This window comes from Harpia harpyja, chromosome 22, assembly GCF_026419915.1.
Source record: "Harpia harpyja isolate bHarHar1 chromosome 22, bHarHar1 primary haplotype, whole genome shotgun sequence".
Lineage (NCBI taxonomy): Eukaryota > Metazoa > Chordata > Aves > Accipitriformes > Accipitridae > Harpia > Harpia harpyja.
The window spans coordinates 11,916,143-11,940,970 of NC_068961.1; the positions used below are offsets into that span (position 1 = coordinate 11,916,143).

The window sequence follows — 24,828 nt, forward strand, 5'->3', positions numbered from 1 at the left end:
CCCCCCCCCACTAATTCTTGAACCACTCACTTAGTTAATTTCAATCAGATTTGATATGAAGATCAAAACCACGGTGATACTAAGACCCAACCAGTTTTTATGAGAACAGGCTACCACGTAAAGGGAGAGATCATTAAAAACACACCCATCAAGGGAAGGCCCCTAGCACTAGCTCAACCCATCAATCACAAGAAATCACACATGATAGAGAGACATTATGAATAGCTCACCTGAGAGCAAAAAACTCAGATCACTCCTTTTGCTTTATTAGACACCTGAGAATCCAGCCACGAGACACAAGTCCCTAGGCAAAGCACGCTTTGCTGCTTGTTCCACTGCTAGAGCTGTTTGTTTGAAAACAAGTGTTAAGAAAATTTCTCATTCCTTTCATCCGTGTGAGTCCTTTGACCTCACTGGATTCCAGCATCTGCATCTATCCTTCACTCTTTCAGGCTCATTTCTTTACCTGATGCCAGCTGATAATGGTTAGGCGGGTAGCAAAGCAGATAAGGCTCATTTCTTTCCCCAGTGCTTAAAGCTTAATGAGGGGCAAACCAGACAAAAAATGTACAACATAATCTATGTTAACAAATTCTGCACTCAGATATCCCGTGTAAAGAAAAGGTGCTATATGTTTGTGAAGGGTAGGTGGAGCCTTTCCCATTTAATTTCTTTTTGCAGGGTTTTTCTAAAACAGCATCTCTTTTGGAGGAAAAAAAAAAATGTTCAGGAAAATATTTCCTTTGCATTTAGCTTTTGCACACGCATTTTTAATTATTTCTGAGTAACCTACCCCCTTTTCAGCTAAGACTTGGCTTGTTACCATCTTCTGTTCTCTTGCACATTCTCTGGCTGCTTTTCGTGCCTGTTATTTACATCTTGACTTCAAACCAATGGATCTGTCCCACTTTTAATTCCTGGGAAACTCCAGTGCCACAGCTGAGCTTCCCATGTAAACATTTAATTTCTGGGCAGCACCTTGCTCACGGGGCCTCAAGGGTGCACCTGCGTTAGCACTTCAGATCCAAAGTGTGCTTTTGGAGCTAATCTCCTGGCCATCCCCACCAACCATGCTTTTCTTGTCATACCACTATGGCCTCTAACGGGCATTCAGACCGTGGAACAAAGCTAGAACTAGTCCAAAGTAAAAATTCCCTGCCGTGTGCCCTGTGTGGGTGTCATTTCCTCAGGACCAACTGTTTTGCTCTACAAATGCATTTTAACACCCCCTTTTCCAGTGATGGCAGACACCGTTGAATGCGAGAGGAGAAATTGCCCCAGAATTGAGGAGTGTTTCTATAATTTCAATGCATCAGTGTTTATAACTAACCCAAGTGCATCCTCAGCATTTTTTCTGTGCTCATTTGACTCGTTTGCTGTACATGAAGGTGAGTTTGGTGCTGCCTGAGCCCATTTTGTGACTAAACTGCTTTCCAAGTTCAAGTTCATTAATAACAGTCAGATTTGAGATTAATGCAGCTGAATGGGATCCAGTCAGGCTGGGAGGGTTAAAGCTACATTGCCTCCAGGGGAATAAAATACAGAAAGCAAAATACCAGAGAAAGTTTCCAAAATTGAGATTAGCTCTGCAGTTTGCAGATGTAAAAATGGCACCCTTGTTCTATACATCAAATTGACTGACTGCATAAAAGATTGGGCTGGGTTCTGTTGTCTGCTTGATCTTGAGGCAACTTGGATGATTACACATGCAGTGAGTTACACAAAATAATTAAAAATGGACTGTCAGAAGACCAAGCTATGATACAGGGACACTACTTTTCTGTTACACTTGTGATACATTGAGACCTAAATTCTCTTGACTTCACTATTACTGATTCTGACACTCGTTGGACTACAGTGATACCGAAGTGAACAAAACCAATCTCAGTAATCTCTCTGGGTATTCTTGGTTTTGCTTTGTTTTTCATTTGTCAGTGCTGTGATATTTCTGTGTAATGATACTAATGAAGTTACAAGGCTGAAGACAAGATATGAAGAGACATCAGTATTCTTCAGTGCTACTGCACCGAAAACCAACAAACTCCTAAAAGCACTTACTGTGGTTCCTTCTCTGAGGTTTATTCTGTTTTAGATGGAACTAGAGTCTGTAAATAACAATTCAGCAAATCAAATTAATGACATCAAAAGGAATTACAGAGGCATCTGGGTTACACATTCATCTAACCATATATGAGTTCCCCTTAAATGGCACTTTATGTTTTTGCAAATTCAATTAGACACAATCTCATAATGTACATTAGCAGGAACTGAATACTGCATTAGCAGCATACTGAACTAGCACCAGAGAAGCTACATCCCCAGCATGCCCTCAAACCCATTTTATTGACGAGTATGAAACAGTTTATGTAGGCTCAACAGTAGTTCATGCATCTTTATTGAGATGAGTGAATTTTACATGGGAAATAAATCACAATTATAGCAAACATGAATGCTCATCATTCTCTGACCTCGTCAGCCTGACCTCCCCAGGGGCCCATGAGGTTAGCTCTGGGTTGCCACTGAGATTCACATAATGTAAAAGCCAGACAGGAAAGAGATTTTTTTTTTTTCCTGGCTTCAATCACAACAGCATACGCTTATGGACTGTGAGCCAGGGAAATAGCTGCGAGACAGAAACGCTTACCACAGGTCCTTCTCCCTGAAGCCGTGTCTGCTCACTGTGGGGCTTATGACAGTTTGGCACAGAGTTGCTATAATTAGCTTGCACTGACTTGGAGGAGTTACTTTCTGTTGTGGCTTTTTTTTGTTTGGTTGTTTTGGGGTTGGTTTTTCTTTGTTTTTGTTTTTGTTTTTGTTTTTGTTTTCAGAAACCATCCATGTGCTCTGTGTTTACAACCCTCAATATCCACCAGCCAAGGAGCACAGAAGGGCAAGAACACAGCAGCTGGCCTCCCCTCCTGCTTTCCACCCCTCTACGCAGGTGTCATGCTTGCTATCACCACGCTCTGAAGTTTAAAAAAATACAACTCGGTTTGATAAGAATGTGGACGCACTGAAGTGAGCACCTGCCCCCCAGCAGATGGTGGCCACTGAGAGAAGGGAAGTGACCTTTTCTGTTCGGAAAGCCCCTTGGATATAAGTAACATACCCTTAAATCGAAGCCCACTATACCTCCATTCTGGTTTATTTGTTTTGCATTTGTCTGGATTATGAGCAGATGACCACTGCAAGGAAATACTTAAGCTGGGAAAAGAAAGGGCAGAAGGAAAAAGGTGCTTCAGTCAAGATGTGCTAGTCAAGGCATTAACTGAAGTGAACTGGAACTGCAAGGTAACAAGAAGCATCTGGCATTTAATGTAGCCATAGCGATTTTGTAATTAAAGGAAAATAGCTACTGTGCTGAGGCTGTAAATATCAAGGCACTCTGGCCTACTTATCGTTCTAAATCGCAGATTATTGCCAAGCTGGCAAAGCTATGTGGACTTTAATGATAACAAAATAGCTTGTGTCAGCATTCACTGACTTTGTGGTAGAGGTGTCTGACAGAAGCAGAGGTGTGTTGCAGCACAGCCTCCGTACCTTGGGCAGGAGGAATTACAGCCACGGTAGAAGACAAGACAGATGCTGATTTCTTTGCCCTAGCCATGCCCAGTGAGAATATGAGAGCTTGAGGGCTTCCTAAGTGCAATAGTTTGTTCCTTGAATGACACTTTTTCCTTCTAGTGTTTCAGGTGTGGACATAAAATATTTGAAGGAAGGGGGAATGCTAATAATGTCCCATCACATGTATTTTAAGACCAATGTGGTCAATATTCTGCTGTTTATACCAACCTAAAGGAAGTCAAATCAACACAAAGTTATAAGTAGTTATTAGCTGTCTGACAGCTTTTCCTCCCAAACCTCATTATGGGAAACTGCTCCAAATGAGGCCATTCATGCTACAGTGCCTCTTATATAGACAGCCTTGAATTTTAAATGTTTCATTCTGAAGCACCTCTCCTATGAGGACAGGCTGAGAGAGTTGGGGTTGTTCAGCCTGGAGAAGAGAAGGTTCCAAGGAGACCTTATAGCTGCCTTCCAGTACCTAAAGGTGGCCTACAAGAAAGCTGGAGAGGGACTTTTTACAAGGGCATGTAGTGATAAAACAAGGGGTAATGGCTTTAAACTGAAAGAGGATAGGTTTAGATTAGATGTAAGGAAGAAATTCTTCATTGTGAGGGTGGTGAGACACTGGAGCAGGTTGCCCAGGGAAGTTGTGCATGCCCCATCCCTGGAAGGCCAGGTTGGATGGGGCTTTGAGCAACCTGGTCTAGTGGAAGGTGTCCCTGCCTATGGCAGGGGGGGTGGAACTAGATGGTCTTTAAGGTCCTTTCCAACCCAAACCATTCTGTGATTCTATTCTCCTTTGTATGCCCCCACATCACAGCCAACATCTTGCACAAAAACCAGCTATATTCCTGCATTATCAAAGCAGATCCTGGGTGATGTATTGGAGGAATTCTTAGCTCTGCCCACTCTTGTCAATGGATCAGATTCATATGTACATGTCTCCTGGTGGCATTTCTCTACGAAAGTAGCTGTCTGAATGGGTTTTTCCCTATCATTCTTTGGACCACCACTGCTATACATTTCTCTGTTCTCACTGTTGTTTGCTAAATTGCCACGTCCATTACATTATTACTAGTACTACTTTGAAGCCAGTGGTCCATGTGCATGCAAGAGGTGCAAAAGGGGAAAAAAAGCAGAACCTTTTTGCCTGAAGCACTTGTGGTGGCTTCTCTGGATCACTGTGTGAGGTGTGAGTTGTGATTCTCTCCATATTTCTGCTGGGTGCTCAGCTGGCTTCTGTGCTCTCCTGTCTGTTTTCACCTTATGTTTACAGGTGACAAACCACTGGTTTGAGTGCACCAGAAACTGATTTGCTATTGTAGCTGCCTGAAGCTCTGAAGGTCTGCTGCTCCACATGCTGCCTCCAGCCTACAAACACAGCTGAAAACTATTTCATAGGGCTTAGGTACCAGCTCATGTAACAGCCAGACATAGCTACCTGGGGTGCTCCCACCCCACCTTGCCCCCAGTGCTTGTCACCACTCCTCTGCTGAGGCTGGTTAGCAGAATAAAGCACCAGGGGCTCCCCTGATGTATCAAGACAAAGGCGGCTGCTCGGTTGGGGGCTGAGTTACATGACCAGGCTTCACGCTGAAGCTCACACACACTGCTCAGCCATGTCTGCTTTGGGGCAGGTGACCTACAGCAAAGGAACAGGGACAAGAGACTGGGGGGGGGAAGGAGCAGCACAAATGTCCCAGATGAGTGCCGTGTATGAGCATGAGCACCTACATGCTCTAGCAGCAACTATGTTTTTATATTAATCTCTCAGGTTGGTGTAATGTGGTACTGAAACACAAACTAGAGGTACCAAAGAAGATTAAGGACCCTTTATGCAACACGCTGTTATGCTCACCCACAGTGAGAGGTGGTCCCCATGTCAGGCAACACCTAAGGAGCTAATTAGGAAACCCGATGAAGTGGGTAACTGGGTGGAGCAGGGAGATGACCCAGTCCCGGGTAGACCCTGTCACTAGTGACAGAGCAAGGACATACATCCTCAGAGTGATCCATGGTGAAAAGAAAGAACAAAACTCTAATGAATTGTTCTACAAAACCTCATCCACTGCTGTGTGCAGGTGGGGTCAGGTTCAGAGCTTGAAAGGCAGAGTCCCCATTTGACCTACAGAGCAGGCAGAGGTTAAAAGCAGACTTATTGGAAACTTCCTTGACTGTAATTATCCAAACATGACCCAGAAGACTCCGTTTCTTGGTAAAGGCCGTGCTATATCCTGCTGTCCTTGAGACAGGCAGGTAGCTTGCAAAGCTTGTTCTTGAAATTGAGGCAGGCTATAAATTGAGCAAGGATTTCATTTTTTTAATTCTGCGTGCATATAACTCACTTGGTCACTAAACTGATTTTTAAAAATCACCGCATTTTTTTCAAGTGAGGGAAATGTTGGAAAAGAAATCTCAGAAAATGAGGCATTTTTATCATGAGATCTGCCACACTGGATGCTAGAAAGATAAGGAAGCTGCACTTTCACTTCCTAGTCTAATGTCATTTGCTAATTTTATTCCAAATGCCATTTATGTTCACCTTTAGCCTTTGACAGAAAACTGGAGTGAAACTTTAAATATTCACTATAAATTATTATTCTCTACATTACTGGTTTTCAAAATAATGTGTATTTGTAGGGATTTATTTCTAGCAGCAAATTCAATTATAACTTAAGAAATATGTGTAAGCAGTCTATCTTGTGCTAAAATAAGCATGCAGTATGCAAGAGCTAATCCTTAAAAACCTATCAAAAGTATGCTGAATTGTCCAAACTTGCAAACAATGGTGTATTAGTAGAAATGGAAACATTTTTTATTACTGAAATCTTTAAAAAGAACAGCCCGCCACAACAGACACAGTCAATGACGATGAACGAACTGTGTTGCTGGACAGAGTGCACATCTTCTATTCTGGATAGTTATTTTAAATGGAAAACAGACAATTTAGACTAATTTTGTCCCTGGTATAAATATATTAGCAGTAATGGTGCTGTGACTACTTGTACCAAACTCAAATTTGTCCATATCTCTTAAAGACAAAACCATTTAACTGTGGTTTTTAAGGCTGTTAGCTGAACTAGCTGCTTTATGAAGAAGAGGTGTACAGGTACAAGCTCTTGGGGGCTTTTTCTTCAGGAGAGGGGGAACAAAGTGAACTCACTGAGTTCAAGAGAAACAGGGACTGTGAGAGAAAAAAGGAGGCTGGATCCCTGCAGCCTTCAGGAAGAAGCAAACTGACTCATGGCTTGGGTTGGATCGATGAGGATGAGTGAAGTGATTGTGGTAGATGGTAAAACAAGGGAGCTGGGAGGAAGAAATGGAAGAGAAAAAAAGACTGCTTGGGGAAGGCCGAATGTGTTCAGAGCTGGTGGCCATGCCTACAGCACTTGGGGGCCAGGATACCAGCACAGCAGAGCTGGATATCTAGGGAACAGGGAAAGGCCCTTCCGTTTTGGATCAAGGCCAAGCAGCACTTAGACCAGGCTCTGCTGGCTGAAATACAAAAATGGGTCTGCGCCTAGGCGTATCAAAGGAAAGTTCTCTATTGAACATAATAGGGAGGGAAAAGTAAATTTAATACAAGCTCTTCATTCTCCAAGAGAAAAAAAATCAACCCAAAATGAGATAACCAGTTTCTGAATCTGAAACTTGCTAGGGCTGCAGAATTGGTGCTGCTTTTGGGGTCCACACTGTTTCCTAAGACCACAGGACAGTGAGGAGGGAAGACTCTCAGAAAGAGGAATGACAGTTTTGAACAAGTATCTTTCAGCTTGACTACAGGTCTTTCAAATTGTCATATTGTGGTTGGCTGGTTTGGACATTAATGATTCAGACATTTCTAGGGCTTTCTCCTAAGAGCTTTGTCCAGCCTGTCACAAAATTAAGAATTTTGGTATGTAGCAAAACTATGTTAGTGTGGATGAATGTTTCATTTTTAACAATGGTAAGGGAAGACCTTCAGTTAACAAACCCTTCTGGAATAGCTCTGTAATGGCCCCCTCAGCCCCATGGTTGTTAGTGGGCAGTATTTGCTCCTTAGCAAAACACTACAGGCTCTGCAGCAGTTCACTGGAGGCAACTATAAACTCTGAAGTTTCTCTGTAATATTATGTCCCAATAATTCTGACAGATTTTCACAATTAACCAAAACCATTTCAGGGAACCCAGTGTTAAACTCCCATTTAGATAGCAGCAATACCACATTTCTTGCATCTGCACATTTTTCCAGTCTTCTGAGGAAATGATGTCTCAAATAAGATAAGTGCATTACCCATCATGCCGCTTACACATTTTTCCTACGCCTTTTCCTATGTATGGCTTCTGTCATAGGTAGCATGACCAGCGATAAAAGACATTTATAGTACAGCACTTTTCCATGGTAGCTTTTGGCTGCAGTTTTGCTTCCAGCCATACTGTCCACATCGGACACCTTGCACAGCATTGAAGCAGACGAAGTGGTTTGAGACTATGGAACTCGTAAACCGCAGTAGGCAGGTCTAAAGTGTATTGGTTTTAAAAGTGGCTCACTGCTCAGAATGAAAAATGACACTGGGTATTCAAGTGCGAGCCAAAATAAATCCATTTTTAAATGGTGATGTCTCTCACTGAATAAAAATTGAAGGACCATACTCTGACAACAGAGTACAGCCACCTACTTATGGCATGTCAGGATAGCAATAAGTGACTCACCCACCCACCTACACTCCAAGGACACCAGAGCCTGATGTCTCTATCATGAAGTTGTCACAACGCTGAATTTAGACAAACAGTTTTTCCTACTGCCCACAGGCTGTACAGTACTCACCGCTTGTTCACTTTTCCAGGTCATCAACACCTAAAATATTTCAAGGTGAAAATGAGCGAAGTGACATTACACAAACACTTCCCTTTATTAGTAAGCTTGTACTAATATTTGCTTTAAAATCTGTTTGTTGATAAATGCTAATTAAATACCAACTCAAAGCTTTATTTTGACCCTCTCTTGGGGTCTTTTGGACTCCTTAATTTGTGAGGCAATCAACAAATCCCACCTAATGTTTTCTGTAAGGTGATTAAAACCACCACTAGGGAAAAAAAAAGACGACGATTTTATATAGTGGGAAGAAAGTGGAGAGAAACATCTGGAGCAGAGAGATTATAGGAGTTCCCAGCTGTGCCATCAATTTGTTGATGATGTGAAAATGAAGCACAGCAGTGGCTTTTTCATGTGATGGTCAATGAGCTGCAGAGAATATTCCATCTGCGAAGAGATTGAAGAACTGGTTTGTCCAACAAGACATCAGCCAGTGCTTCCTGAGCTTTCTTCAACCTTTGAGGAGCAGGTATCAGCTAGGGGCTAGCACGCTACCTAATTTTGCTGTGTGTTGCATGGACATGGGAAATAGGGTGAATGTTGTCTGCAGGTAAGAAAAATTACTTTCTTGGTTCACTGTGGGGACAAAGAAAGCTAGTCAGGTGGAGAAGATAATATAAAGGGAAGAGATAAAAATAATTGGTTAAATGGAAGTGTGAAAGGACAAAATTTCAGCCTCAGAGGCTGCTTGTATACTAATAAATCAAATGGGCCAGGGCCCAATCTCTGCAGGCTATTAGGATAGTACTGTTCACATTTGAAGAGCTAAGCTATCTCCTCCACAATCCCCTCCCAAATACCTAGCACACATTATGCTCCAAACCATTGGCCAGACATTGCCTGAAAGACTGGTAGGTGGCACAGACCAAAACAATACTGGGGACCAAAAACTGAGCTAAAAATTAAGCATTCCAGGAGAGTATATGCTGGTGCTTGTGCCCAAGGTTTGCTTCTGCTTTGCTTTTAAGAATGGAAGAGTCAAAGAAGACAGAGTTCTGCCCCAAGGATTGCATATGGGCCCCTTACCGACAGAGAAGCTTGAGGTGGAGGGGAACAATTCGACTGAACTCCGTACTATCTGCATAGTCGCTCTATCTGTTTTATCAGTCAAATTGAGTCACTTGATATTTAAATAACATGTTCTCACATAAGTTCCCAGTCTCCCAGAAGAACCTCAAGGCTTTATGCACACTTGCTAAAAGACAGGATCTCAGTCCCTGCAATCAGTGACCATGGCGATACCTGAAGCCCCTTCATGAAGCATCCTTTACTTTCTGGGTTCTTAGATATTTACTCAGGAGTGATGTTAATGCCTCAGTATACCAGCACAAGTGTAACTCCCCCAGTGCCACTCTGTATGCACAGCAGAACTAGAAGCTCCTCTGTCCCTTTTATAGGGTGAGACATCTTTTCCTTCCCAAATTAGCTGCCCTGTGGTGAATGGAGTCTTAGCACTGAAGTTGACGGGTGACCATTCAGGTCTGATGGCATTGCCTAAGTTGTTGATCATTTCAGTATAAACAGCCACCGGTGGTGGAACCCCGGCTTAGGTCTGGGTGCTTTCTCTTGCCACCCTCTCCCCCCATTGGCATAGCCTGAACTCTGGGAGCTGGGGAGGGGGTTAGGTGTTTTTCACTGTTTTAGGCAGAGAACAAAGAAGTATTGTAGGATTTGAACTAGTTTGTTCAGCAAAAGGCAGGTAATAAAAAATAATAATCCTTAAACCCCCAGATACCTAGGTTGCGTTATTGAGAATCTCAGTTTTCATGTAAAAACTAAGGCAGGAACTTAGTCCTGATTGCCTGAAAATGAGTCCCAACACTCCAAATATCAGAGGGCAAATAAAAAAAGACCCAAATGTACTATTTTTCTTCTGTACATTAGAGGGGCTTAGGGAGCAAAAAGATTCATTTTTATATGCCTTACATTAGCAGTCTGATACAAAAATGCTCATATCTCAGTAATAGGAAGATAATTTTCTGAAGGCAGGCATGAGGTAGTAGAAAGTGTGTGGAGAATGTAACAGTGAAGATCAGACTACGCAGAATAAATGGTGGTCAGGTGAAATACACGGTCTTGGATATGTTTGAGAGGAATGATACAGGGCAAAGCAGGATGATGAGTGAGGAAGTGGGCAGAGAGAGAGCCAAGGCCATGGTTTAAGTTTAGGAGATATTAACATTGACGTCTGGAGTGCAGAAAGCCAAATTTATGCTATGAGTGCTGTATGAGGTAGCTTGGTATTGATAGGCTGCACTTCGGCAAAGTGTTTATACTCCAGTTGCAGGTTAGACTGGGAAAACTCCACTTATGCTGATAGAGTTTGTTGCAGCCTTCTTGAGAAAAAAAAGAAAGTCATCCTGTAAAAGAGCACTTTGCTGATACGTCTTAATCCATACTAGGGGTTTCTGCTGGCACAGCTATGCTGGTTGCAGATCACACTTCAGCACTCCCCTGATTGATGTACATACCTTGCAACAGTTTGTCAGGCTGATCTGGCCAAGGTCTGGGCTAGGAGAGAGGGAGTCAGAAGACCAGGCAAGGAGGGTCAGAGAGCAAAAGAGTGGAGAGGTTTTTGTGTTGCAACCAAGCAGAGTGAGTAATAGTGGAAAGAAAGTCAACATATTAAGAATAAACAGTACTCACCACAGTTTACTGGCTGGACTTCTAATTCCAGCCATATAAACTTGGGAGATTTTTTTGTTTAAAAAAGAAGTCTCTCTTTTTCATTGCTGTGTTAGCAGTCTGGTGCTCTGTTGAAAGAGAATTATAAGATATATCCTTTCTTAATATGAAGATATATTAGCTTCTAAACTTGAAAGGCAGCCTGTAGTTGTTGAATGCATGGGTCTTTAAAAAATCATGGGCTAGTGCTTCATTACATGTAAAAATTGCTTTATTTTGATCAAAACATTGTGTTGCCATTGCAGTTCTTCTCCACCCTTTAAATTTATTATGCTGGCTGCTCTTCAGATTTCTTCTAACTACTGTTGGTACACCACCCTTTCACTGCCATTCCTTCTGGTTTCCCACATATTATTTATTTAAAACATTACTTATCTCAGGTCCAGTGCTTTTCTTGCAAGGCATATAGGAGCTTGAGTTGCAGTGTGAAATTACTTCTGTGGCTTAATGAATGTAATTAATTGATTTAATAGAGGCAAGCAATGACCTACTGAAATCTCTTAGATTACCATATCATTCCTACACACTGTACTACATTGCTATATACTAGGCAGAGATAGATCCAGTGTGTGTATGTACAGACTATGTGTATACACACAATGGGTGAATGTATATGTGTTTATATTCTGTACATATGGTGGGTGCTGTAGAGTATATATAGCCTATTTATGGTCACTCTCAGTCCTGCTGAGATTAGCAGTGTTACCTGATAATGTCAAAGCACAGACAATAAAACCCTGTTTAAACTGAGGCCAGCAGGGAAGACTGGAGTAAGGAAAGAATTATGGATCACTGACACTGCTGACAAAGCAGGAGTAGCAATTTCCTGAGCCAATAGGCCAGCACAGCACCATGGAAGTACTGTTCATGGGGAACTTGTTGGAAGTTTCAGCTTCTGGACAACAGGGAGGGAAAAAAATACCCATTTTTTCCACCACTGAGAGTTACTTCCAGATCAGAAGAATGCCAGCACTCATCTTCTGTTTCTCTTAACATGGGAAAAGCTAGTCGATTATAAAAAGCCTCCCCTCCCATTTTAATATACAGTCTTTGATGTACAAGCTTCTATTTATTGCATTAGTGAATGCTGAATTAGAAATCATCTTTCAGCTGTTTCTGTGACATACCTTCCCCACTGGTACCTAGCTGTATCTGATGCTGATACACACTCCACTGCCAGACAACCTTGACTAGCTACACAATAGAGAGGTCTACAGAACAGTAAGATGAATCAGTATACCTAGAGAATACCAATTTCACTATTACACCAGAAAAAAACAAATAACAAGTGTCTGAATCTTTATAGATTTCTAAACTGTTGGGAAATTCATGAGATCTCTTGAACTGACTTCAGTAAAAGCCAGATCAGGTCTATTTAGCATTGCAGAAACACTTTGTTAGATACTGTTATTAAAAGCAGGTCTCCACTGAGGTTTATCAGCTTTAGTAGGCCAAAAGTATGACTTATTTCTTATGGTCAGTAGCATATAATATAAACACAGACAGTAAGTTTGACATATATCACAGTGTTCTTAAAGTATGTTGTCTTTTAGCAGTCTGGGCTTGGAATTTTTGAGGGAGTAGCAAGCAACTGTATAGTTGGATCTTGGCATTCAGCACTAAATTTGGGCATAGATATTAAAAGCAGAAGTAGTCAGGAGCTTGTGTTGCTCTATTACAAGGAATTTTCTACTTTTTGTTATATTATTTTGTAGTCTGACTTGGTCCCAAACCACTCCTTGGAGTATTTTTCAGGATGCAAGTTACTAAAATACCGAATTTGACAGTTTCTCTGCTAATACGAGCAGACACTTTAAGAAGCCTGCAAGCTGCCTGAGCAGCTAGAAGGGCCCCAGCTACCAGGGATGGATGCTGTGGAGTCAGGGATCCCAGACCTTGCTACGGGGGCAAGTGGAAGAGCAGACTGGGCAAACTTCCCCATAAGCAGCATCACAAGTCTCCTGACAAACCCAGCAGGTACCACAGGGAATGCTGCCTTAATTTCAGGCAAAAGCTCTTCAGGCTGTTAGGTTTCAGACAAAGCAGCCAGGCTCAATGCACCAGAATTTCTTCCAGTCAGTTCTACTTACAGATGAGTTCCCCGAAGGCGGGAAAGTCACCGTTTCACTCTCCTGCTGTTGAGGTTTTTACTTCCTTTTCTCTTCAAATCTTGCTGTTTACAGGCCATTTACACCATTTTCTACTAAGCCTGGCCATTCTGAGTCAGTGCTAGGCAGGAGACAATCAATCAGTGCTGCCCTAGACCTGCAGCAGACCGAAAGCGGCAGTCGCCTTCCCAGAAGGAGAAAGAGCCTGCAGCCACCTCTTTTCTCTGCGTACCCAGCATCCGAGCCGAATGGGAGCCTTGTTTTCACCCTGCAGAGTCACAAAATCCAAAGGCGAATCTGACCATAGTGACTAGTCAGCAAACAAACCATGTGGTAATATTGGTTTGCACAACTTTCTCTTCAAGCAGTCCTGACTAATGACCAAATAGCAGAAGAGCCCCAACTTCCCTTTGTTAATTCTCCAGTGAAGGCATAGCTCCCCTCAGACAAATCCTTGTAAAAACTCATTCAAGCAGCTCTAATTAGCCTTTTGGGGAGAAGTTTTTAAGAAACCAAGATATAGCAAAATGTAAGCATGATGGCTCATTAAATATCTCTTAATTTTAAGAGACACTCAATTTGGCATTCAGGAACAATATCCTGAGTCAGTATTTTCTTTTTAGTGATATATGAATCTGATTTTTTGACTCCATGTGTACAGGAAATCCTACAGCAGCTTCTATATGAGTAGAATCATTGCCAAGCACTTGGTGTTAAAAATTACTAGGATTAAAAAAACTCACAGAATTCTTTTAAGAATTACAGTGTTTTAAAAAACATAAACTTATGTCTTTTTATATTCTCCTATTTATTTTCTGCTTCTGGGGTTCCCACTTTCTAGCTTTTTCCAACCACAGTTTCTTGCCTTAGTGAGCTAAGATTGTTGCAAGATCCCATTATACAAGGATATGAAGTTTTAAGAACAGCAACAAATATTGTAAGACTCACCATAAAATAGCAAGAGTTGGCAGCACTGCAGTAAGGATATTAACTTTTGTGTCCTCCCAAACTGCAGTTCCTATAAATAGCATGTCTGCTTTTACTCCTGCAGTTAATTACATAGATTTTCCTGCATTTCCTCTTCTGCATTGTCTCTGTGAATCAGTATGTTAGCTGATGGACTGAAGCAATGCTTATGGATGTTCCCCAGTAAACATCTTCGACATTAAGCGTTAATGCAAAAAAAAGTATTTCTGCAGGTGGGGAGGTTAAGTGGGTAAGGAGCTGTCTCTGCTTTCCCGCTGCAGAAGGGAGCAACTTGCCACTGTGTATTATATTTTTTGGCAGGTGTGCCAGGCACAGCTGAGTGGCCACAGGATCGTGACATGGCTGGGGTTTCTCCTGCATGCATCTCCTATTGTACATGCCTTATCCGGTTTAACCTTGTCTTTCACAGTGGAGAGCTGGTTGTTCTGTGATCTGGACTGGCTTGGGCAAGACATTAGGGGGGGAAATTTACCTCAGCCAGCTTTGGATACCACCAGGGAAACACCTTGCTCTGCACTAGTCACTTATGACTTCTACAGTCAGTGGAAAGTGGTAAGTACTTTTGAGCATGGGCTTCACCTGACCTGTTTACCTACTGACCCACTTTAGAATGTTCTCAGTGCCCTAGAAGTGCAGGTCTCTCTAGATCAAATGTGATGGCACTTTTTCTGTTACTTGAGATCATTAGAGGAGAGTTCCAGATGTGAAAGCTCTAAATGCTCATCAATGGCTCTATATGGTTAGTCCTTACAACTCAAATATTACTGGTCATTAAGTATCTGCGGAGTGGTATTTTCCACAAATATCATGCCTATAAGCTAACACAGCTACCTGAATGCTTTATTTCTTTACTTTCCAGCCTCTGCTACACCTTGACTAGCTTCTTATCTAGTTTACTATACAGTAGTACAGATTTCCAGATCCTTTGTCACCAGTTCCTGCGCCTCCACAGGGGCCAGTCGGCTTATTTGCCAGGGGCGTGTATGCAAACAGCGTCATAGAGCAGACGTGGCCGTTCAGGTGGTGGAAGAAAGGACGTGGCACCTCTCTGCTTTCTGGGAAGGCTTCTTTCCACACAGGGCACTGATCAAAGGCATGTATTCCAGAGTGCTGTAGCCTCCTTCCCACTCCAGTACCCCACATGCCAGACACAGCCTCTTTGTGAATCACAGATCGGGCTGAGCAGCTGGGTCAGGCTCACGGTGTGGTGGAGCAGGAGATCCTGCAACACACAGCTAGCAACACGCGAGAGATGCAAGTGCCCTCAGGGCACGGTAGATGGGAGAAACATTTCAGTGAAACGCATGGAGAATGTGAGAGACTTGCTAGTCCCCGTACCATTGGTCTCACTTCCAAAGGGCAGAAGCGGTTCCTCAATAATGTCTTAGCATTGCACCGAGAAGGTCTAGCAGGGCTGCTCAGGCCCTGCACAAGATCCACTTCCCTTAATGCTGCAACGCTGAATGTCCCTCTTTATCTTTCACACATGGCTCCTGCTCACCTTGGGACCCAAATCTCCCCTCTCTGGCTGTTAAGAAATGAAGGAATGGGATGTGGAGGCTGCTTGTGGTACATACATATATATACCTCCGTGTGCGCACGCGCGTGTCTGTGTGTATCTATGTATCTCCTGCAGAACGGAAGGAAATGAGGATGATGCCATTTTGGCTGTTGTCCCTCCTCATCCAATTCTGGCATTTTTAGCAGGCTGTTCACACCGAAAGCCTCTTGCCTTCTTTCTGCTAGTTCAACACATGTATGCCTGTCCCCCTTACGGAGAGCCAGATGGGATATGTCTCATCTGCAAAGGGCAGAACAGATTTTGTCTTATGTGTGGTACCATGTCTTTACAGCTATTTTTATAGTTCTTAAAGTCCCAGATTCTGACTGAGGCCTCTGGGTGGTTCCATAATATTAAGCACATTAATATTAAAATAAGTCCTTTGGAACAATGGTGATTCTTTATGAGAATCAGGAGTAATTTGATAGATGTTTCTGACAATATCCAACATGAGAAATCTTTATCTTAGGATCATAAAAATATTACAAAAGTGGCCTAGTAAATTAGACTGTGTCAAAATTATATTTGCTTCACCTTCTGATGATAGGGAGAAGTTAATTGTTAAAATGGAATAATGATAACTCCAAGCATTCAAAAACCAAGACAAGTCAAATCATGAGTTGTTATATCAGTAATATATTTGGGATCCTTTCTCCTTGCCTGTGGGGTTTTCATCCTTAGGGTTCAGGTGGATGCCATTTTCAAACTGTTTCATGCAGCCATCAGGCCAAAGGCATTTTTTGGTGGATGTTATGACTCTCATATACCCACAAAACCCCAAACCATAGAAAATACTTCAAATATAATCAGAGTTGATGGCTCTGAGAAGACGAAAAAAATGGATATCTCATCTCTAAGCAACCAGCCTGCTCACATAACAAGAACTCAATAATGATTTCAAGCTGTAGGGTGTGTGGCATCTAAAAGGCCAAGTTAATACATTTTCTTGGGCCAGACAATCCCGTAGTTCCTTCTAGCCTTAAAAGCAGTATCATACCTAAAGACTCAGCTTTTAATGGCCTGGGCTATCAAAGATGAGCTCATTAGGCATATTATCAGCATAACTGATGCTTAGAACCTCTCCCTTTTTCAACTTTAGTCCTTGCTGAAGAAAATCTGTACAGTTGAAGAAAAGAGTTAGGCATCGGGAAGAGCTCTGGGGAGAGCCCGAAATTCAAGAGATATTGGGCATCAGTTGCTGGATTCAGGTTAATGGCAGGAGAAATCAGAGAGCAGATACTCAGCAAAATGCAGAGCGGTTTGGCCAGCAAGATGGAGGAGGGTCAGAAGCAGCCATGGGACAACAAAGGAAGAGCTCTGCACAGGAAGGAAGCATCAATGCATGGCAGGGATTGCTCAGTCAGGGCATGGAGTAATCCCCACATATTCCCCAGGTTTAGTGCTTTGCTGCAATGACCCTGAAAAATAGTAATGGGCCCACATTTTAGTTCAGGTTATCCAGTAAATCTAGTCCTTGGCTCTTGGCTCCTCAGGCTTTTCCAGTTAGCTCACGTTTCTAGAGGGTGATACCTTGTAGGGACCATGCTTCACCTGGACTAATTTAAAGCCAATCTACTTCACTCTCTTTTCTCCAGAAGACCCCATAAAAAGGACATGCAGGTGTACTGCAGTTAACAACAAAAGCAACAGACTTGTCATTTTGCAACCCAAAAGCTAGGGCCAGACTTGTGCACGTGTATTTTGTACAGATTGAAAGTTGAATTTGCTGCCTGCCTCTTATTTTCAACCTCACATACTTGGACTGCGTGGGCAGGGAGAGCTCAGATACGAGTTCAGATACAAACATGTATGCTTTCTTAAACCTTATGTGCACAGCTTTGCTTAGAAAGGGAAAGGAAAGACTAAATTCTTGGGAATGTCTACATTGCCAAAATCTTTGGCTAGCAAAGCTAGGCAAACACTAGATTTTATAGGCTTTCTAAAATAAGGCTAACTCTTTTTTTATTTATCATTGATTACATGTCTTCAGGTTTTAATATAAATATCCAGGACTTAGGATTCCTCATGTGACTGAGAGGTTGTTATAGTCAGTAGAAAAATTTTCACTGCCTTGTGACACTCTAGCTTGCCTATATTAATAAAAAAGCAGTTTACTAGCAACGGAGAAAGTCCCAGTCAATGATATGAGGACAAGAGTTTTTTAGCTCTTGACCAGTGGGGTGTTGCACACTTTATACTCTTTTTTTATAGTGAAGCTTTGCAAGGGTGGCCCTTGGCTCTGGCATGCTCAAATACAAAGGCTTTAAACTGTTTTAAAATTAAGGATTTAGCAAACACAGGAGTCTTCAGAGGCTCCCACCCAACTGTTTTTTATCTTTCTGCTTCTGTATCTATTTGTAAAACTCAGCTATGTGAGCTGGGGATTACATAAGAACTTTCAGCTTCTGTTTAATATCTTTAAACTAAGTTTCTCTCCTGTTACTCCTTTGTGGAAGAAAGCTTGTTAATGTGAACCCTGAGCACTCCAAAACAGAATGCAAGTAATAAAGGTTTTAAAATATAGCCCACTGACTTATAGACCATTTCTCATAGTTGTGGGGTTGTAACTGACAATTTGGGGATATCTGGTGTCACAGGTTCAGCCAACATTGCTAAGTGTAAGCACAATTCATCCCAGGTTAGGCTCTCCAAACTTGCCAATACACAGGTGTTTTACTTAAACAAGTACCTTAAAGGTTATGTGAGCATTTGTCTTTTCTTACCTTGCCTTGAGCACTGTGATTGAAAGTTTAATGTTACTACATATCCAATCCTTAATTCACTTTCAGTTACTGTTTGCCAAATACGAAGTGCAAAACCGGATCTACACACCATTTCTCATATGGCATCAGCGTGTGGTTGGACTCGCCTGTTTCTCAGTGGCTCAGCAACTGGCTTGCCTCCCCTCCCAGCACAAGCTCACACTACACCGCAGCATTGGTGTCTGCACCATCTTTCTGCTCAGACATGCTGTACTCAAGCCACTCATGAGTCACCTGGCACAGATAAATATATGAAGAGTTTGTTCTGAGAGCTGATGCGCTTTGACATCAGAAAAGAGCAAAGATTACTGTTGCTTCTCCTCTAACCACCAACCATTGTGTAAACAGGCTAGAGGGCCATCCAGAGAAAAGATGAAGCTTGAACGGTGCTTGAGCTCCTGAGGACCAGGGGAGAACCAGAGCCCCACAAAACAGTGGATCGCAGAGGCCAGCAGGCAAGTGGCAAAAAGTCCAGCAATCCTCTTTTTGGAGTATCCACAGCTGCCTGCAAGGAGCCCTTGGGTGGCTGAAGCTTGGTTTCCAGGAATATTGCAGAGTGATACTGTGTCCTCCTTACCCCATTTCGGCATTGCCGAAGCACAGGGAAAGGATTTTTGTTCATTCCAGCTTACCCTTGAAGTTAACCCAAGTGTAAGCAAGTCAGGAACCGGTTAACCAAGGCAAAAAATGAACACAGAAAACTAAAATTGGGAGGCTTTTTTAATTTGTCTCCTTTTTCTGTACAGGATAACTTTGTACTTTTTTCCTTATTAACAAAGGAGCAGACTTAGAAAAGAAACCCAGGCCAATTCTCCCTTGTCCCCTTACACAAAGTAAAACCTTGTTGTTTCCATATTCCAAGACCTGGGAAACCCAGGAAATCCCTGCTAAGTTTGCAGTAGCATCAGAAGAGTTGACAGCAGCATTGGTAAAGGGTTTGTGGCTTCACACAATACCAATATCAGGCCATGTGCTGAACTAGCACTCACCTAGTGCCTCAGGGCCTGAAAGGGGTTCATAATTATCTACACACTTTTAAAAGCAACTACAAACATATTGCAAATGGGGGAAGGAAGGATGAAGACACAACACTGCACTATAACTACAGGCTGTGAGACTCAGAGGTAGTGGCTTTCACTTCTTGGTTTTCAGGGATTTTGTCGTGGCAGCATCGGAACTGTGGGACCCAGGTACTCTCCCCAGATGATGCCCCAGTCCTGTCCTGACCTCATATCAAGACTAGACGTGTGTACTTTATGCCTGTTTTCTGTGATAACAAGAAACCTGCTGACAAGTATCGGGGGCTTGCTATTGTACTCAATATGATCCCACCTTGGGATATCACGGGATCAGGACCAAGGGTCACACCACAAAATACATCTGTGCTACAGTTTAGACACAGCCTGGAGTGACCTGTGGCAGCCTTTTATGCTGCTCGAGGAATCCCATATTCAAAGGGTCTGTTCTTAACTCCCAACATGAAGTGATGCTGCGAAGTCTCATGTCATGCCCAGTAGCAATAATCTTCATTATTGTCATATTATTTGTTCTTTAAACATCTGCATTCATTTATTTGCTTGTGACTTTAGATGAAGTCTTTCGGTCTGGATTATTCTCTCTCCTGTATTTCAAGTCTATCGATCATGCTTTCCGTCTTCACCCGCAACTGCGTCTCTGCAGAACGTGTGGAGTGCAGACCCCAGAGCGAGAGGTAGGCATTTTCCACCCCTGACTGGAAAGACCTACCAAAAGGGAATAGAAAAATGCACACAAAACACGTTATAGCACACCGCCGCCTGGACGTGCGTGGGGCTGGCGGCGCCTAATGCCAGAAAACTCATTTTTGGTTGCCCCATTCGGGGTTGTCCCCAGCGCCGCGTCCGCCACCGACTGGAACTGGCGCACCAGACAGGAGCGGGGAGTCCGGGGACGTCGCGCTGTATCGCCCGTGCTACGTGCAGAGATGGCTACAATCGCGGCGCACGGTTTCAGTCAGAAAGTGCAGTATTTTGACATGAGTCGGCTGATAAACGCCCGCCGGCTGCTGCTCGGAGACCTTAGATGCAGGCCGGTGCCGAGCTGCGAACACTTCAGTGGCGATTTTTTGCGTCCTACACCCAAACCTCCTCCTCCCCACACGTAACGTAAAGTCAAAGGCAGCCGATAAAATGTCACCCGCGGGTCTCTGTCCCGGGGCGGGGGGCCCGTCCCCGAGGGTGCCGCCTGCCCGGCGCGGGGAGCGGAGCGGAGCGGGGCGGCGGCGCGGCCGTTGGGGCAGGCTGCGCGCGGAGGCGCCGGCCGCCGTTTCGCGCCGGCCGCCGTTTCCCGCCCGCCGCCGTTTCGCGCCGGCCGCCGTTTCGCGCCGGCCGCCGTTTCCCGCCCGCCGCCCCCGCGCCCCGCCGGCGGGCCGCGCCATGGCGTACGGGACGGCGGCCGCCGCATACCCCGCGCCCTGGGCCGGCCCGGAGCCCGGGCCGCCAGCGGGACGGGGCGAGGCCCGCGGGAGGAGGGCTCGGCTCGCCGCCTGCCCACGTCCCCTCCCAGGCCCAGGAGGAGGAGGAGGAGAAAGCGAGCGAGGTCCCGGCAGAGCGGCTAGGAGAGGGTTTGAGAGAGCCCTCCTCCCCCCCCCGGAGGGAAGAGGAAAGGAGAGCCGTGGCGGGCGGCGGAGGATGATAACTTAGGGCCGTGCCTGGTGGTGGGAGCTGCCCGCGCTGCCCGGGCGAGCGCGGCTGGGAGGGCGGCGGCGATGTCCCAGGGCACGGCAGGAGGAGAGGGAGCGCCCCAGGTGCTGCCGGGGGGGAAGGAGAGGCAGAGGAAGAGGAGGCGGAGGAAGAAGGAGAGTAAGACGCGGCTGGTGCGTTCCAGCTTGCTGCTACCTGAGGCTGAGGCAGAGAAGTCCAAGAGGACGGTCCTGGCCAGCAACCGCCTCAAGACCACCAAGTACACGGTGCTCTCCTTCCTGCCCAAGAACCTCTTTGAGCAGTTCCACCGCCTGGCCAACGTCTACTTCGTGTTCATCGCGCTCCTCAACTTCTTGCCGGCCGTCAGCGCCTTCCAGCCGGAGCTGGCCTTGGCCCCCGTGCTCTTCATCTTGGCGGTCACTGCCATCAAGGACCTGTGGGAGGATTACAGCCGCTACCGCTCCGACAAGGAGATCAACCACATGGAGTGCCTGGTGTACAGCAGGTGAGGCGGGACGGGTGGGTGCTGGGCACGGGGAGCACCGTGGTGGCAGCCGGCGGTGGGGCCCTGTCAGGCACAAGGACTCGGGCGAGCGGAGGTGTGGAAGCAGGGCAGCGAGCAGGTCTGTTGTGGAGGGCTTTCGTTTCCACTCCAAGCGCGAAGAAACTTCAGTTGCCCCTGGAGCTGGTGTCTCCCATCTCCTTACTCAGAACTGCAGGAGTTCCTACAGTCCCGTGCCTTCAGATCCACTCTGATCAGTGGAGTCCCGCAGTAAATCACTGATTTATGAGTAAGCAACATTTTTTATAGGTCTACACACATGCTCCGGGCTTGTTAGTGTTTTATGCTTTAAAAGAAGGACAGTGCATGGCAAAGTGAATGTAAGCATCGCAAGCAGTGTTTGATTCGCAAGCCTTTATGTGAACAATTCCCAGTGTGAGCAGTCAGTTACACCAGTGTATAGCTTCAGGCATTAATTTGGTTATAGCAATATGAGACCTCACTCAAGCAATCTGCTGTTAAATCTTCACTGAATGAAGGAAGGATAGAGGCCGAAGGCTTCTGCATTTGAGTTAGGTGTGTGAGGTTTCATGACATGCGAATTAGCCTAAGCTAATTGCTTTTCTAAAGAATGAGGCAGTCTTTCCACTGAACATTTACTTTTAATTTAATGCTTTTTATTTATCGTCTCAAGTGTCATCATTCCCTGTGAGTTTGCTATTTCCCAGTGCTCATGGATGGAGCGTTATGATGTCGTTTATTTCCTTCAGAATTTTATTTATTTTAAATTATCTGGGCTATACATTTAGAGCATAGCCTTGGTATCCGTAAATCAGACTGAAATGACTTTTGCACCAAGATTTATGTGCTCAGAATCCAGCTTTACAGAATTCTTGTTTTGCTTTTCTCTCAGTGCCAGGTAGTCATCTCATAGTAGCTAGGGCTAAGGTTTTCTGGGGACTGAGAGAAGAATATATTTTCTGAAAGAGCAGGTTTTAGTTCTGTTTCTGATGCTTCTAAGTCTAACAGAAATGAAACACGTGCCAAGAAGCTTACACTCTGATTCCTCAGTCTGCCTGGGAGGGGTTCTGCAGGGTGACGTAAGCATTGAGGCAGAGAGCAACTCTCCTATTGCAATGTGAGAAAAAAAATGCTAAAAAGACCTCAGAATAGGCTGCGTTTTCAACATCAGCAGACTCAGCTTGTTATTTTACAAACTCATATCTCACAAGAAATCTCACCCTGGGACATTCCCCCACCAGCATATATGCTTGCATGGGAACACAATTAAAATGGCCTTATTTCTATAAACTAAACTGAAGATAACCTAGCCAAATCACACATGTTGCCATCACTAAACTAAGGCTGTGCCTAGCACTGTGCTTGCCCGTAGTTGTCCTTAACTCTGAACACTTCTGGCGCTGAGGGAGTTGGGTGGCAGGAGGGCTAGTAAGGGACTACTCTTGCAGTAAAGTAAAATAGTGCTAATGAGGACAAACCTTTACCAAACACAGTAACTGAAACACAGTTTCGAAACACAAACTGTTTGCCGAATATGAAGTGCAAAACCTGATCTACACACCATTTCTTATATGGCATCAACATGTGGTTTACCAAGCAAAATCAGGTTAGAACTAAGCTCTCCTGCCTCCTAGGTTGAAAAGAAAGAAGTACCTGTTGCAGAAGCTGTTCAAAATATTAATGAATTCCAGTACTGGGATATTAATTCCACCATGTTTCTACCCCCTGCAATTTTCCGTCTCCCTCTCTGCTGCCAAAAAAAAGTAGACACAACTATGAGAAAAGGTGTACCTTTGGTGTTAATATCATTTGTGCTCTTTTGGGAGTCCCAGCTAAGTGCGTTGCCCTTTGTAATGCTTGTGCTGTTCCAGAGTAAAACTCAGAATTGTTCCTTTTTACTGCGGAGTTTAGATTACTGTTGAGTGACATACAGATTAATTTGGGAGTAGTTTGCCTTTGCATTTGCATCAAAGGCGCATGTCAGCCTAATCCCTGTGGGGCAGTGAACATGGAAGCTTAGGAGCTCTATCACCTATTCAGGCACAACTTTCCAACTGGGAGCAGAGCTGAACAATGTGTCCTTACAGACCACTGCAGAAGCCTCGTCCCTGGTAGCAGCTCACCTATTTCCACCTTCCAACAGTCCCTAGGAAAAGCTTCCCTCCCACAATTAAAAAATAAAAACAAAACAGGAGGTTAAAATAATTTAGTTAGATGTTTTTAATGTGCCCACTTTTTCTTCTTTGTTAGCCTTTTTTAAACTTCACCAAGTCACATTTTTTAACATCCTCCAGCCCCAGTGGGCAAGATGGGACTAGAAACTTACTATTTTTGGAAATAAAAACTAAGGTTCTCACTAACTCAAGTGACAGGGAACCAAGATTGGGAGATTTGTATCAAGGTCATGAAAGTTGCTGGGCATGAGTTCAGAAAAGCTATTTTCTCAGAAAGGTGTCATGCCAGGAGAAACACAAGCGATTGGACCTGGCTTTTACTTTGTTTCCGTAGTCTCTTTGTTTCTGGAAAAATGTTGAAGTATAAATGTCACATAAGGAAGTATTAAATGACAGCTTTTCTCCCCACACCTGTTTTATGCTATCTCTTTATCAGTTTTACCACCTTTTGACCAAGCCAGACTCTCTCTCTCCGCCCACCCCGCTCTGTCACTTCCTTGTGGTGCTGTAGAGGCAGGCTTTGATGCGGATGCTGTCCTCGACAGAGATGCTTCTGTAGGTAGGGCAGGTTAATGAACATAGCTGCAGTCACGTGCTCCCCTAGGGCTGCCAGAGAGCAGTGGCTCTGCTCTTGCTGGTCAGTACTTCGTAGCTCTCAAAGAGGCCTTCTGCAAGACAGGGTGTATCCAAGTGCCAGGGTGGTCTTTTGCGCCGTGGTGGGCTCCTTTTCCTGCCAGCCTCCCACGCAGCCGCAAGAGAGCCACCTCAAACGTGGACTGCAGCATTGAAACAGAGTACAGCAAATGACAGCAAATTATAACAGTCAGCAACTTGAGACAGGGACTCTTGCTTCACAGTAGCAGAGAAAAGCCCTCTCTCTCATGTTATATCATGTCTAGTGACCAAGTAAAGGTTCAAGTCAGAT

General features: G+C 44.2%; 1 protein-coding gene across 3 annotated transcripts in view; it reads left to right on the top strand.

Moving 5' to 3' along the window:
• Positions 1-21,012: 21,012 nt before the first annotated feature.
• ATP10A (ATPase phospholipid transporting 10A (putative)) overlaps positions 21,013-24,828 on the top strand; it is a 118,304-nt gene continuing 114,488 nt past the window's right edge. Inside the window, exon 1 of one of the 3 annotated variants that reach the window (XM_052773980.1) lies at positions 21,013-21,711. In XM_052773980.1, coding sequence (XP_052629940.1) covers positions 21,272-21,711 — 440 coding nt within the window. In that variant the 5' untranslated portion in view covers positions 21,013-21,271. The remainder of the gene's footprint in view (positions 21,712-24,828) is intronic. The other 2 variants (XM_052773981.1, XM_052773979.1) reach the window with 2 other exon arrangements.